This window comes from Canis lupus, chromosome 26 (assembly GCF_011100685.1).
Source record: "Canis lupus familiaris isolate Mischka breed German Shepherd chromosome 26, alternate assembly UU_Cfam_GSD_1.0, whole genome shotgun sequence".
Classification (NCBI taxonomy): Eukaryota; Metazoa; Chordata; class Mammalia; order Carnivora; family Canidae; genus Canis; species Canis lupus.
Genome location: NC_049247.1, coordinates 34,549,733 through 34,564,166, shown reverse-complemented (window position 1 = coordinate 34,564,166; position 14,434 = coordinate 34,549,733). Strand labels below are relative to the sequence as shown.

Below are 14,434 nucleotides of genomic sequence, written 5' to 3'. Positions count from 1 at the left end.
GGAGGCTCACATGGAGGCTTCTTCCCCCTTTGAGAATGAAAGAATAGAAAATATCTCCCAGAAAAGCAGAACAGGGGATGGCTTCCTATTCTGGATTTTGGGGAAGGGAAAAGAAGGGGGCACAGAGAAGACAAGGAGGTGGGATGCAGATCTCCTTCCTTTCATCCCCTCCCCCAACTGTTCTGGGTCACACCTACAGAGAGGAGGCCTGGGAGAAGCACCTTGGGGAAAGTAGTTGATAGCTATTGAGAAAGTAAGAGAACTTCAGGTGAAACAGTGGCCGACTCTTGTGAAACATGGAAACCTCCAGAGAATTTCCATGGCAGTCCTATCTAATAGGACATGGCGGTGACTATGCAGCAGTGACAAAGACAGGTGGCCAAAGAGAGAAGCTTGGTTTCTCTGTGTGTGGCTCAGGAATTCTAGAGGCTAAGAGATCACTAATGTGAGAAGGCCTTGGGTGAGGACAAAGGACCCTGACGGTCGCAGTCAAGTTCTCGTCAATGCTAGGCAGCAACAGATACACCAAATACTCAAAGGAGTCATTAGGGCTCTGGGCAGAATTCAAAAGCCAGCAGTTGAGAGGCCAAACCAGACACACCAGACAAACAGAGACCGGCAGAGATGGAGAACATTCAAGCTGGGTACCCTCCTGCCAACATCAAGAACTAGTAAGCATACCCTGCACCTGTACAATTTTAGGATGAGGGTAGGCAAGAGAGGAAGAGCACTATTAGCAGCGTCACTGGTGATCATATGTTTACCTTGAAAAGAGTGTTTTAAACAGAAGAGGCTGGGATGTTGTTTCAAGAAGTTAAGTGTGACCTGACCCAGTCCAGGTACACATTAGTGTCTAGGCAGTAGAGTGCACTCAGGAAGATTAGATTAGGTATAAAAAAAAGATAAGCTTCGAACTCCATGTATATTTGAGTGCAGTGTGAGGAGAGTATATCCTTTATAAAAAATATATTGCAATAATATGTCATAAAATATAATTCATTTTATGTAATATAAACATAACAGAGACTAGTAGAACATCATAGATTATGTCACAATTAAAAAAAAAAACTTCTGGAAGATTTACTTCAAAAAACACTAAAATGTCAGTATTTTATCCTCCCTCAAAAAATGAGAAACATAAATCTATGGTTTTTGAAGAGAATGAACAAGTACCTCATTCTCTTTTAAAATTACACGGTCATTTTTTTTAATGAGTATACACCCAAATAAACCCACTGCAGTTTTGTTTTTTCAAAAAACTACCAATATAATTATTCTCTTCTAAAATTTTATTACATGGTCTATATTGAAATTCAGTTATTTGCATTTCACACACAATTCTTCTGGCATATATATTTTTTCCTTTTGCCAATGTTTCCTATAGTTTGATTAAATAGTTAAATGTTCAACTTCTAGATTCTAAATGCTTATTTATACTATCATGTTTAAAAGACATTCAGAGAATAATGCTAGTTAAAGACCCAAGCATAGATGCTAAGACTACTGACAATTTGAAATTATAAAACACCCCCGATATTCACTAAAAAAGCCATAATGGAGTAAGTCAAGCTAGGAATTCTAGAAAATTTTACAGGAGCAAAAACCGTGATATAATCAAGTCATCATCTATTTCAAGAAGGAAAACAATATTGCTGAACTCATGGAATCTGTTCAGAAATATTCACACTATAGAACGTCTTTGCATTTTGAGTAGGAATGTTTGCCTATTGGGAAATGACAACTGATAAATTTGTTTAAAAAAAAAAAAAGAAAGAGAAAATCCTGAGCACCCTCTGCATATTTACATCTTTCACTGTGATTTGCATATGCATATATTTTGCTGTGCTACTGGTTTATTGACAACCACAATCCATAAGCCCTACTTACTAGGTTAGTAATCTTTCAGCCTGGTGTAGATAATAAAAAATAAGAAGCATGATGCCAAGTGTGGTCTCTGGAAAAGCTCGAGTTCCAGGTAGAAAAGAGGGTGGACTCTCCTGGGATTCGTCTTTGCCCTCTGCTCTTGGCAATGGAGAATAGATGCCTAGAGTGGCATTAGTCATCAGAAACTCATTAGGTAACCATGAAGATGAAAACAAAATGGCAGAGCAGGAAAGAGACAGTGGTCATCCCTGATGAGTTGTTGAAGTCCTGTACACAAGCCCTTTCCTGTCCACCTCTATGTTTCCTTATATTTGAGACCAATAAATCCTGCTTCGGTTAAGCCCCTGCTGCTTGGCTTCCTCTTACCTCCAGCCATCTTCCTAAAGGCTCTTGCTACCAGTGATTGATGAAGGAGTTCAGAAAACAACACCCCAAAATATGCCTCTTTGGTATATTGACCCTTTTGAGTTAAAGGCCCTTGAAAAACAGCAAATGCAGGAAAAACACTCAGTCCTTCCTTCTTTTTCTTAAAAGCAGGACATTAAATTCCCACAGAAAGATGTACTCCCTGCATCAGAAGGAAGGTAACATTTTTATTATCAACAAGAGCAAGAAGTTGAGACAGAGAGAATTCTATACAAGCAGACCTTGTCCAAATAATTCACACCTCCCTTTAGCTTCCCGACAGAGCTTAGCTGCTTTTCCACACCCGCCTCTCTTCATTTAACCTCCTATTAGAGCAAGCAGGTTTCACCAATTCTTTGGGTTTTCGCTTCCTTATGGGGGCTCCCACATCCTGTAAAACTTAAATAAATTTGTGTGCTTTCCCCTCTTAATCTCTCTTTGTCACTTTTAATTTTTAGACCCAGTGAGGGACATTAAAGGGTCAAGGAAATTTTTTTCTACCCTGCTGATCAAACTATATCCATGAACATAATAAAGTTTGCCCACATTTTCCATGAAAATATTCCAATAAATTGTATTTTTAGTTCAGATTGGTTAGACTTAGTTTAGATTAGAAGTAAATAATGTTACAAAGAAGCCTCCGAAAAGATGTTGTGTGTGTATTCCTTCAAAAACGCATTTGGGAGCTATTATTATAAATAAGGTGAAATGTAGGTGCTTACAAATGCAAGTGCTATATAAAAGTTTCAAAGTCATTTCAGCTAAAATGTGAAAATATTGGAATAAAACATGGTAGAAGTTTTCTTAGGGAGTTTTCGACTATATTGATTTGCAAGAATTTCAAGTAAGTGTAAATAGCTATGAAAATATAAAGAGTATGAGTTTTTCTGTATTCATGGTAGACAAAGAAATCTCATTATTTATAATAATGAGATATTTAACTTGTTTAGGTTTTTCCTGCTACTATTGACAAAATTGATTTAGAAAAAGGAAAAAACCCAAGAGCATCAAGTAAAATGTCATCAACTTCGTCTACAAAACATTAGCAATGAGCAATAAATGTTAGCGTTCTTCTCCCCTAAAAACACAGTGTGGGGAAGGGTGGGAGAGGTGGTGTTTCCATGATGAAATTATCAAATCATATCTTCCCAAGCTGTTTCACACAAATTGCTGGTAATAATTTTGATTTAAGAAAAATACCTCCACCTGGGGTCTGTGCTCAGTAAGTACCTTTCTTGAAAACCACGATCATTAAGATTAAAAGGTTAATTTTCCATAATTCTACAAAGGACATAAGATTAAATGTATAGATAAGAAAAGCACATCACAACACGACACTCTACTGGTTGTATTATCATTTTCTCCTTCAGATACATGGAAGCCCATCCCTAAAATTATGTAAACAATGGAATTAGCTAAAGAAGCTTTTATTTGAAATCTAAACATCCCTTTCTCTACTGATATTCTCAATACAAACTTTAGAAAATGAAACATATTTATGGGGACACCTGGGTGGCTCAGTGATTGAGCATCTGCCTTTGGCTCAGAGTGTGATCCCAGGTGGTGGGGCTGAGTCCCACATCGGGCTCCCTGCATGGAGCCTGCTTCTCCCTCTGCCTGTGTCCCTGCCTTTTTCTACGTTTCTCATGAATAAATAAATAAAATCTTTAAAAAATAAAAATTTAAACATATTTATGTGAGAGGCTCAGAATTTTAAAGCTGAATGAGACCTTACTGATCATAGGATTGTAAATACCTGAGTAGTGGTGGGACCAGAAATGCTAAGTGACTTGGCCAAGGGGCCTGAAATTACCAAGAAAGTAACTGGGGGAAAAAAAAATGCTCTAGAAGAAATTAACCGAGAATTTAGTCTCAATTTTTGATGTGGTAAACCCATAATTAGTAGATTGAGACTATGCTGGATATCTTAATATACTCTATTTTTCACTTCTGTTCTCTTGCCTAAGAAATTATTGTTAAGGGCAGGTTTAAAGTGTCTTAGCTAATATCACTGCCATGAATCTCTGATTTGTAATGTGACATCTTCCAAAGCTGTGTATTAGGTTTCTTTTTTTTTTTTTAAAGATTTTATTTATTTATTCATGACAGAGAGAGACAGAGAGAGAGAGAGAGAGAGAGAGAGAGAGAGAGAGAGAGGCAGAGACACAGGCAGAGGGAGAAGCGGGCTCCATGCAGGGAGCCGGATGTGGGACTTGATCCCGGGACTCCAGGATCATGCCCTGGGCCGAAGGCAGGTGGCAAACCACTGGGCTACTGGGGTTGCCCAGTTTTCTTTTTTTTTTTTTTTATCTTAATGAATTTTTTTCTATCCTAATGACTGACCTGAGTGCTACTCATTTCTTTTCCTTTTCTAATAATACCTCTTCCTCCATACTAAATAATGGCTCCCCAGGACCCTCCTCATTATCTCCTAGGCAAGTTGCCAGTTAATCTTCCATGTGTCAAATTCTTCTCTTATTTTCTTCTTGAAAATAAAATGCCAACTTCTTTATATATACGTAACACAGGCATACTCCTAATCAGGAATGCTGCATATATAAAATTGATCTTGGTTTTATTTTTCTTTGTAAATCTAAGTACCTTCTAGTAGCCCCACTAGTGACTCAGATTTTTCTGCATATTTTATTTTCTACATGTAACTAACTGTTTTACCTAATGTTTGAGCAATGGCAAATGGCTTACTATGGACAGATCATCAAGTTTAATTAATCATCTTTATGTATTTTTCTAACTTTTACTTAGAGTAATAAAATTGTACAGGTAGCAAGCTTATATGTTTTTATATGATAAGATTTTCTGAGCAATCCTTCTCAAAGATATGCCTCCAGCAGATCAAACAGGTCATCTTAAGTCAAGCGGAGCCGTGTTGCTCTTTTAATTGAGTGAGCCTTGCCTATGCTCCTAAAGTGAATTTGAAACTACTTCCAGAGGACAGTGGGTTGGTCTATAAGCATGTGACTAAAGAAAAAAACTACTTTGTGTCATACAAGACATAAAAACCCAAAACCAAAACAATCTAAGGACCTGTTACCAACAATTGATATATCATAATGTTAAAAAAATTAGAACAGTAGTGGTTGTAAGCAAGTTGGTTTAAAGAATACAGTTCAATGATTTTAAAACACTCAGAATGACTAAACAGTTGATTTATTCTTAAAAGCGATTTTTAGGTGCAGAGAAAACAAAACTTATCCTCTTTGGTATGATGGGCCCATTTAAACCACTCCAATCAGCAAGGATTAGTCAGGATCCTGAATGCTGCTTACAAACAACGCGCAGAATCCATCAACGTGGCTTCCTAAGAGCTTCAATACATGTATCCACACACCTCTTCCAACCCCCTCAAAAAATGACATTAAAGGGAGCAGATTCCAAACAGAGGAAAACTGCCAGGACATATTTCTGAGTGCCATGCTCATGATGACCACCGTGGAATGCGTTTTAGACCGTTAGATTTCATTTTTTCCCATAAGTTGGGTAAGAATGCCAATGGCAGGTACATACTCTGTCAAGGTGAGAAGTTCCAACACTGTGACAGGTTCAGAGCATGGGTCCCACTCTTAAAAGAGCCCATTAGAGACAAGAGCACTTCTCCAAGTATTAAGGAGCTGCTCCGGGTGCAAAGGGATGACTTCCCAGACTCAGGATTGTGATGCGTTGTGATGCATCAGGCTATAAGGCTCTCTTGCTCCCACACCGTTCTTGCCACCTGTCCCCAGGCTGGGTACTCACCCCATCGGGCCTGCCATCCGAAGCAGTGACGATCAGGATGTAGCGATCGGTGCTCTCCCTGTCCAGGGCTTTCCCTAAGGTTAGAATCCCAGTACTAGTAACAAAGAAAACAAACAAACAGATGAGACACACAAAGATCCTAAGTCACAGGGAATCTTCCTCCCATTGGGAACTACTTTCCACAGGTTCTTCCCTGTCGGCAAATGTTGCCTGAATATTTAAGATGCAGGAATCTAGGATTCATGTGGAAAATTGAAAAAAAAAAAAAAAAAAAAAAGCTTTTAAGGCTGTTGAGCTTCTTAGCAACAATGAAAAACTGCCAAACTGAAGGAGATAACCCAGCTGATTCTCCAGGCTCCAAGAGAAAAATAAAACAGTGCTTGATTCATTACGGGAAGAAAGATATCTATCTTGTTTATGATTATTTCAAAGGTAAAAGACTCCATTAATCTTTTTAGCTGTTTCATATTCCTTTGAATCAAGGAATAGTTTCTTAGAACTCAAACTCATATATATCGACATTCCCATCCATTGCCACTTATGTGTCCATACTGGAAATGCAAACATCTGAATTCCACCTTTGACAAACACTAACAATTAACATCTATCTCATCCTTCTTTTCTCATTTTGAAACAATTGAGGCTCATTGTAGACAATCAGAAAATATGCAGTGGAATATTACAACTTTCACAGGTATTGGGATTATTTTTGTAATATTTGTTTTTATTCTCTATAATGATCATTTCTAAATATGTTGTTTTCCAGAGAGGAATCAGACTGCAGAGTTTACATTCTTTTTAAGAAAACATAATTTTATGAGCCTTCACTCTCTCATTTTAGGATTTATAAAAGCAAGTTTTTGTCAGATACACCAACAATTTTAGAGTTTAGTTGTTCCTTTGAAATTTAGATGCTTCTTAATTTTATTATGTATAATGGGAGATGAATAGCCTTTGGACAAATTCTCATAATTAGACTATTTTAATACTACTTCTTGCCCTTTCGCTGTTTAAAACAAATGCCTCCAAATATTTAAGACTTTATTCTGCAATGTAATTTGTTTTATAACAGTTTGGTCACTTACAATGTTCTTTAAAGCAAGTTCCACATTTATGTCTTAGATACTACAATCTGATGCTGTACTTGACATTTTAGTAAAGTCCTAACAAGCATCTATTGTAGAGGACAGGTTATATTAATATAATAAAACACGAAAATATTTATTCAATCATAAAACCAATCTATTTCTGAGTGATAGAAGGCTTTCACATTTTAATCCAAGTGTTTTATTGTTATAGTGGAATTTAAGCCATTCATACCACACATGGTAGTTGGGTAAAGAGAGTCAACACCAATGAATCAAAGTCAGAGTTACAGTTTTATTGTGTTATTGTTGATCAGATGGACTTGGAAAAGCTCTAAACATGTGGTATAACTATGAAAACTAAGTCCACTACTTGAACAGTTTTTAAATGTTTTGTCAAAATAACTGAAAATCAAGCCCCAGAGTAGTTCATAACAATGGCTTTTGGAGTAACTTTCCACAATGCAGGTAGTTCTTATAATCTCAATGTAAAATGACTTCAAGAGAAAACTAAGACATTTATTGCTTCTGAGATGTATTCACAAGCTGTTTAAGAAAAGGAAGGAGGGCACCAGGGTGGTTCAGTCGGTAAAGCGTCTCCCTTCGGCTCAGGTCATGATCCAGGGTCCTGGGATCGAGCCCCAGTTTGGACTCCCTGCTCAGTGGCAAGTCTGCTTCTCCATCTCCCTCTCCCTCTGTGATCTCTCTGGCTCTCGCTCTCTCTCAAACAAATAACATCTTGTTAAAAAATAGAAAAAAAAAAGAGAAAAGGAAGGAAACCTGAAAACCTAGCCATAGTACAATGAAAGAAAAAAGAAAACTGAGTTACTGCTTTCCATTTTCTCCCCTCAGTTTAAGGTTCAAACATCAATATTCTACTCCGTACATTAAACTAGAAAATCTCTAGAACCTTATACAGTATTCCCATATTATACATAAACAGCTAATTTTTAATTGTCAGGTGACTATTATGTAGATATCCCTTCTCTTGAGATGGTGTGTGCCTTGTGTCTCAGAACAGTAGGCAGTTGGACAGGATATTTGGGAGATGGAAAAGGAGAGAAAGAATAGGTCATATTTTGTGGGTTTTATAGACTAGTGGATGGGTACACACAAGCACACTTTCCTGAAATTTCTGAAATAACTAGCAAAGGTGAAATTTCTGAAATAACTACCAGCCGGCTGGAAGCTATAGAGCCGGACACCCTGGGCCGCCTTTATGAATGCAGGAATTCTTGTAAGTTCACATAATAAAAATACATAAGAATCGTACATCAATAATAGTGCTCCTTATATCTTACATGATTGAAAATATATCTCACAGGAGTCACATCAGTGGTCTTGAATACGGCGGTCAGGCTTCCCAGGGTGACACTCTGGTCCCCATTTCTAGTGGGAGCAGAACTATCCTTATTCATAAATAATTCTGTTTGCTGGTCTGGAGGAATAATGCATGCTGCTTGTCTTTATTTTGCCTAACTCAGAACTCACTGGATGCAGGGAAGCAGTTTGTTTTTGTTTTTGTTTTTGTTTTTGTTTTTGTTTTTCCTGGAACTCACTGGAAGGCGTGAAATAACCTGCAGTCACCTGAGGCAAAAGATTACAGTTGAGGTGTACCCTAGTGCACTGGAAGCCTGGAAGGAAAAGATGGGCAGAAAGTTTCTTGGGAAATCAGGGCATATAAAAGCACCCATGTATCCTTGGGAATGGAATAAAATTGAAAATCCAGAGATAAATCTATATATCTGTGGCCAATTGGTTTTAAACATGGATGCTGAGGTCATTCAATTGGGAAAGAATTGTCTCTTCCACAAATGGGGCAGGGGCAACTGGAGATGTACATGCGAAAGAATGAAATTGGGCTGTTTGACTACACCATCTACAGAAATTAATTCAAAATAGATCAACCATCTAAACCTAAGTACGGAGACCATGAGACTCTTAGGCAAAAAACTTGAGGATAAATCTTCATGATCTTGGATTTGACAACGGATTCTTAAATATGACACTAAAAGCATGAGCAGCAAAAGAAAAAAAATAGGTATACTAGATTTCACCAACATTAAGAATTTTTGGCATCATAAACAAAGTTGAAAAAAACCCTAGAAAATGGGAGAAACTATTTGCAAATCATATTTCTGATAAGAGACTGGCTCCCCAAATGTGCCAGGGACTCTTAAAACCCAATAACAAAAATACAAATGACCCAATTAAAACTTAGTCAAAGGACTTGAACAGATATTTCTCCGAAGAAGATAAATACATGACAAACAAGTCCAAGAAAATATTACTCAATGCCATTAGTAGTCACAGAAATAAAAATCAAAGCTACAATAAAATACCACTTTACATCCACTAGGATGGATATAATTAACAAAAGACAACAAATGGGAAAAAACCACGTTGACAAGGTTTACAGAACTGGAACCCGTGTACATGGCTGATGGAAACAGAAAGTGGTCCAGTCTCTGTGGAAAAGAGCCTGGCAGTTCCTCAAAAAGTAAACATAAAATGACAATATGACCCAGGAATTCCAATTATGCAAATATACGTGAAAGAATGGAAAACAGAATCTTGAATACATGCACATATGTGTTCACGGCCGCAGTAGTCAAGGAGCCAAGGCACCGGAAAACAGCCCAAATGTCCATCAATGTATGAATGGAGAAACAGATTGTATCATGCAAACAACGTGATAGTAGGCACGCATCAACAGGAATGAAGTATTGAGATTTGCTCAACGTGGCTGAACTTCCAAACATTGGGCTAAGTGAAAAATGTCTGACACGAAAGGCTCCATGTTACATTCTTCCATTTATATGAAAAATGGCAATTGGTCAACCCACAGAGACAGAACCTAAATTGGTGGTTGCCAGGGGTGAGAGGAGAGGTGACTGGGGAGCAGCTGCTTATTGGGTCAGGTCTCCCTTTGGAGGGATAAAGATACTCCGGAACTAGATCTAAGTGATAGTTGTACAACCCAGCGGGCCTTCTCAGTGCCACCGAGCTGTTCACTGTGAAATGGTTGATGTTACACCACGCGACTTTCACTTCAATCAAATTAATTGGATTACACGGAATTCTCTCACCAAACCTGAAGGCTATCTTTCTGAAAAGTACTGTACTGAACAAAATCAAGCTTTTTTAGACAATGGGGTGCTTTGCTTAACCCTAAAAATGGGTGTTCAGAAGTTGTTCAGGCCATGTAACTAAAACATGGTAGAGGGGGATCTCCTTCCACATAAGCCAGTCTGCTGGCACTTAAAATCTGATGCTCCAAGCAGTCATTTTTTTTCCCAAATTGCATGGTGGATTAGGAAATATTGGGGCAGCAACACTGTGGGCTGACAGAAATTACCCCACAGCTCTCGCGCTCTGTATCTGAGGCCTCCTTTAAACATTTTCAATATATTCCACCGGCTGTGATTTAATATCATTTATCCTTACAAGTGTCTTGAGTCTTTGAGAGATTTCCCGTGCTGCCGGTGGGCATCACATTACAGGCCTCACGATGATATTTAGAGGCTGGAGTATCCTTGAAGATGTGTGATGTGGTGTTTGGTGTGAAACAGTGATTGGCGGGGAGCAAACATAGGCCCCCACAGAAGAGGCCGGAGTTGGGCTGAGTTCAGAAGGTGGTGGCAGGAGCCACCGTGGTCCAGCGAAGGGCATGAGGAAGTGCTTCCATTCAGATGTGTATTTTGAGAGAAGGGGAGACAGAAAAGCAAGTGCATATCCTTTTCTTCAATGTTACGTAATCTTCAATGTAGTTGCAAAGTTCACACTGACTTGTCACAGATAATAAGCTTTAAAATCGGTGTCAAAATGAATTTAGTCATGTAGGGAAAAAAAATAAAATGCCAGTGAAGATAAAAAGAAAGCTTTTCCCCTAAAATTCTAATAAGGGCCAGATAGAACTTGGAGGTTCTTCTGCTTAGCGTTTTTGCCTCTCCGTGTTATACACGATTCCGTCTACAGAAAAGTCCTCACCTTCCTGCTATAACTGATGTAGATATTTGGCCATCACACTAGAAAGGAAGTGTTCTTTATATCTTGTTCAAATGCTTACTTATCTGTGAGTGTTTGATGAATAAATATTTGCTGGGTCACACGCAGCTCTCAACAAAGATACTATGAAAAGTTATTAAAATAATAGAATGCGTTACAGAACCTCACAGATCTGGTCATTTAACACGTGGTGAGGAATGACTCATTTATAGGAACAAATCATTTTCTTGAAAGAGTGAGTGAGTTTCTTTCGTGGCAATGTGACTAATCCAATACACTAATATGAGATAAAAATCCAGCATCTTGTAAATACATACTATCATTGAAATGATTGTTTATTACTACTGATTGTTTTAAGGGTTTATGAAAAAGTTTGGCCTATTTTTTTTTTTTGGCCTATTTTTATTTCAACAGAACGAGGTAGACTAATGGTAGGATTATGATGATTAGTGCTAAAATTTGTATCATAGCATAAAATAATATAGTATTTAAAGTGAACAATGAACATGTACTTTTTTTGTTGTTGTTTTGAGAAGGAAAGCGTAACCAGAAACATTATGTGTATAGATTATAGTGTCTGCTAAGGTAGACCATTCTTTCCTTTCTATTATTCTCTAAAGGGTACCTGAAGTATTCAAATTCTTAAAACTTACATAGAAGCAGTGGTGCAAATGTGCACAGGTAGCCCAGAAGTTTTGAGAGGGAAGGGATTAAAATTTCAATTTTTCCCACATTTTTCAAATGTGTGGAAATACATTGGTCATGGGCTCGGGTAGCCTGCAAATATATAACAACAGCAACAGCAATGAAGTGGCTGAAGTAAACTGACCATAGGATAGAAAGCACTGGACCCGCTGTCTGGGACCCCGAACCAAGGATGATCATTGAAAGAGACCCTGCGAAGGTCACAAGGACGTGCCCTGCTCTAGCTGTCCCGGAAGCATTTTGCACTTAAGGAGATTGGCCTTAAGTGTGTGTGAGTTGATGAAGGAGCTGTAGTGTTAGGAACTGGGGTCAGTGTAGACAACAAGGATGCCAGGTTGACATCTTTTATACCTTAAAGAACCTCTATGACCTAGTTAGGTGTTTCTTTGGTTTCAAAAACAGAGATGAGAGAAAAAAGGAGAGAAATCCTTGCTAGGGTATCACCACGAGGGGAGAATTTCTTTGGTAAAATTGGTGGCTCATCCAATTTCACAGCCAGTCATCGAAAATTGTTCAGACTCAGGGGGAAAAGCAGATAGACAGGAATGGAAATCCTTAATAGAGCATAGGGTTGGGCCTCCTGCTTGCTCTGGCAGGGGAGGTTCACTGCTGTCTTTTTCAAACACAACTTTATTAACATACAACTCACATAGGATCAAACTCAGCCATTTGGAGGGTGCCATTCAATGACTTTTGGTATATTCGTGGAGTTGTCGAATGTTACCACAATAAGTTCTGGAACACGTTCATCACTCTTAGCATCACCCAGTGGCAGTCACTCCCTGTTCGCTCCCACTCCCTAGCCCCAGGCGACCACTCGTCTACTTCCTTTGTCGCTATAGATTTGCCTGTTCTGGATGTTTCGCACAAACGGAATCATACCGTGTGTGGTCCTACGTGAATGACTTTCCACTCAGCATAATGTTTGCAAGGTCCATCCATGTTGTGACAGGTGTTGGGACGATGTTCTCCTTTATTGACAAGGTTCTCCATTGTATGGGCCGACATTCTGTTGACACACCCACGTCTATAGATGGACGTGGAATTGTTCCCATATGTTGCAAATAATCCCACCGTGTACACTCTTGTACCACTCTTTCTGGGGATGTATGTTTTCATTTCTTGAGTAGATACAGATAGAATTACCAGGTTATAGGGTAACTCTCCATCTCACAGTTAGAAGAAATCACACATTGTTCTCCAAAGAACACAGTGACCTTACTTCCCCTCAGAAATAGATGAGGACTCTGATATCTCACCCATGATTCTTTTTTTTTCCCTTCCTTTTTCATTACAGACATTCTAAGTAGGTGAGAAGCAGCATCTCGTGATTTTCATTTGCATTTTCCCAGATGGCTCGTGATCACAAGTGCATCTCCAGATGCTATTGGCCACGCATATCGCATCTTTGGAGAAATGTCTATTCAAATTCCTGTCCATTTTTTATTTGGATTATTTCTCCGTTTATTTTGGTGTTGTAATGGTTCTTTGCAAATTCTAGATATTTGTAGGTCCTTTATCATCTACATAATTTAAGCATATGTTCTCTCAGGCTGGGGTGGTCTTCACTTATTTGATACTGACCATTGAAGCATATATATTCCAAATTTTGAATGAGGCCCAACTTACCCGTCTTCTTATTAGTCACTGGGCTTTTGTGTCATATCTAGGGAAGCACTGCTTAGTTCCCATTTTGAAGATTTACTTCTGTATTTTCTCTTAGAAGTTACATACTCTAATCTCTGGTCTATGATCCACTTTAATTTTTGCTAATGCTGTGAGGCAAAGATCCAACTTCATTCCTTTGTACACAGCCCCAAATTTCATTTACTGTAAAGGTTATTCTTTCCTGGTTGGATTGTCTTGGCTGTTTTTTTTTGGGGGGGGGGCTTGAGTGACCACAAATGTTATAATCTGGTTATTTCTGGACTCTTAGCTTTATCATAGTGATCTATAATATACTCTTATACTCTTATACCAGTACCATGCAGTCATGATTGCTGTTAAAGTGTTCCTTTAAAAAAATTTATTTCTTTCAGGATGATTATAAATCATAGCTAACTTAGATTTGTATTTATCTATAGGAGAAAATTCTGAATAGTTAAGCCTTTCCATTTTTTTAAAAGATTCTATTTATTCATTAGAGACACAAAGAGAGGGAGAGACACAGGCAGAGGGAGAAGCAGGCTTTCTGTGGGAAGCCCAATGTGGGACTCGATCCCAGGATCCCGGGATCACGACCCGAGCCACAGGCAGATGTTCAACCACAGAGCCACCCAGATGCCTCAACCTTTCCATATTTTTAAATGGAAGTTTATTCATTTGTGAAATCAAAAAGTCTGAGCAGTACTGTTTCCAGGCAAACTAACTCATGGTTGGAACAACCTAGTCAACGTGAAATTACAGGTGTTCCTCCCAAGACCAGCGACCATCTATCGTTCCCTGGAATTGACATCATGCACACATGTTCCCGAGACGAAAGCAGTGTCTGATTCCTTTGTGAAAATTCTCACGTTATAATCATGGTCCACGTTGAGTTTTCCATTCTTTTAGGGAGGAGAGCCACTTGTGGCTGCTCAGAGTCAGAGTCCGAG

General features: G+C 38.5%; 1 protein-coding gene across 2 annotated transcripts in view; it reads right to left on the bottom strand.

Moving 5' to 3' along the window:
* The window catches only part of PCDH15 (protocadherin related 15), a 737,973-nt gene that overhangs the window by 248,564 nt on the left and 474,975 nt on the right, over positions 1-14,434 (bottom strand). For both annotated transcript variants that reach the window (XM_038576025.1, XM_038576024.1), the window contains exon 16: positions 6,043-6,136. In XM_038576025.1, the coding sequence (XP_038431953.1) occupies positions 6,043-6,136 (94 nt within the window). The remainder of the gene's footprint in view (positions 1-6,042; positions 6,137-14,434) is intronic.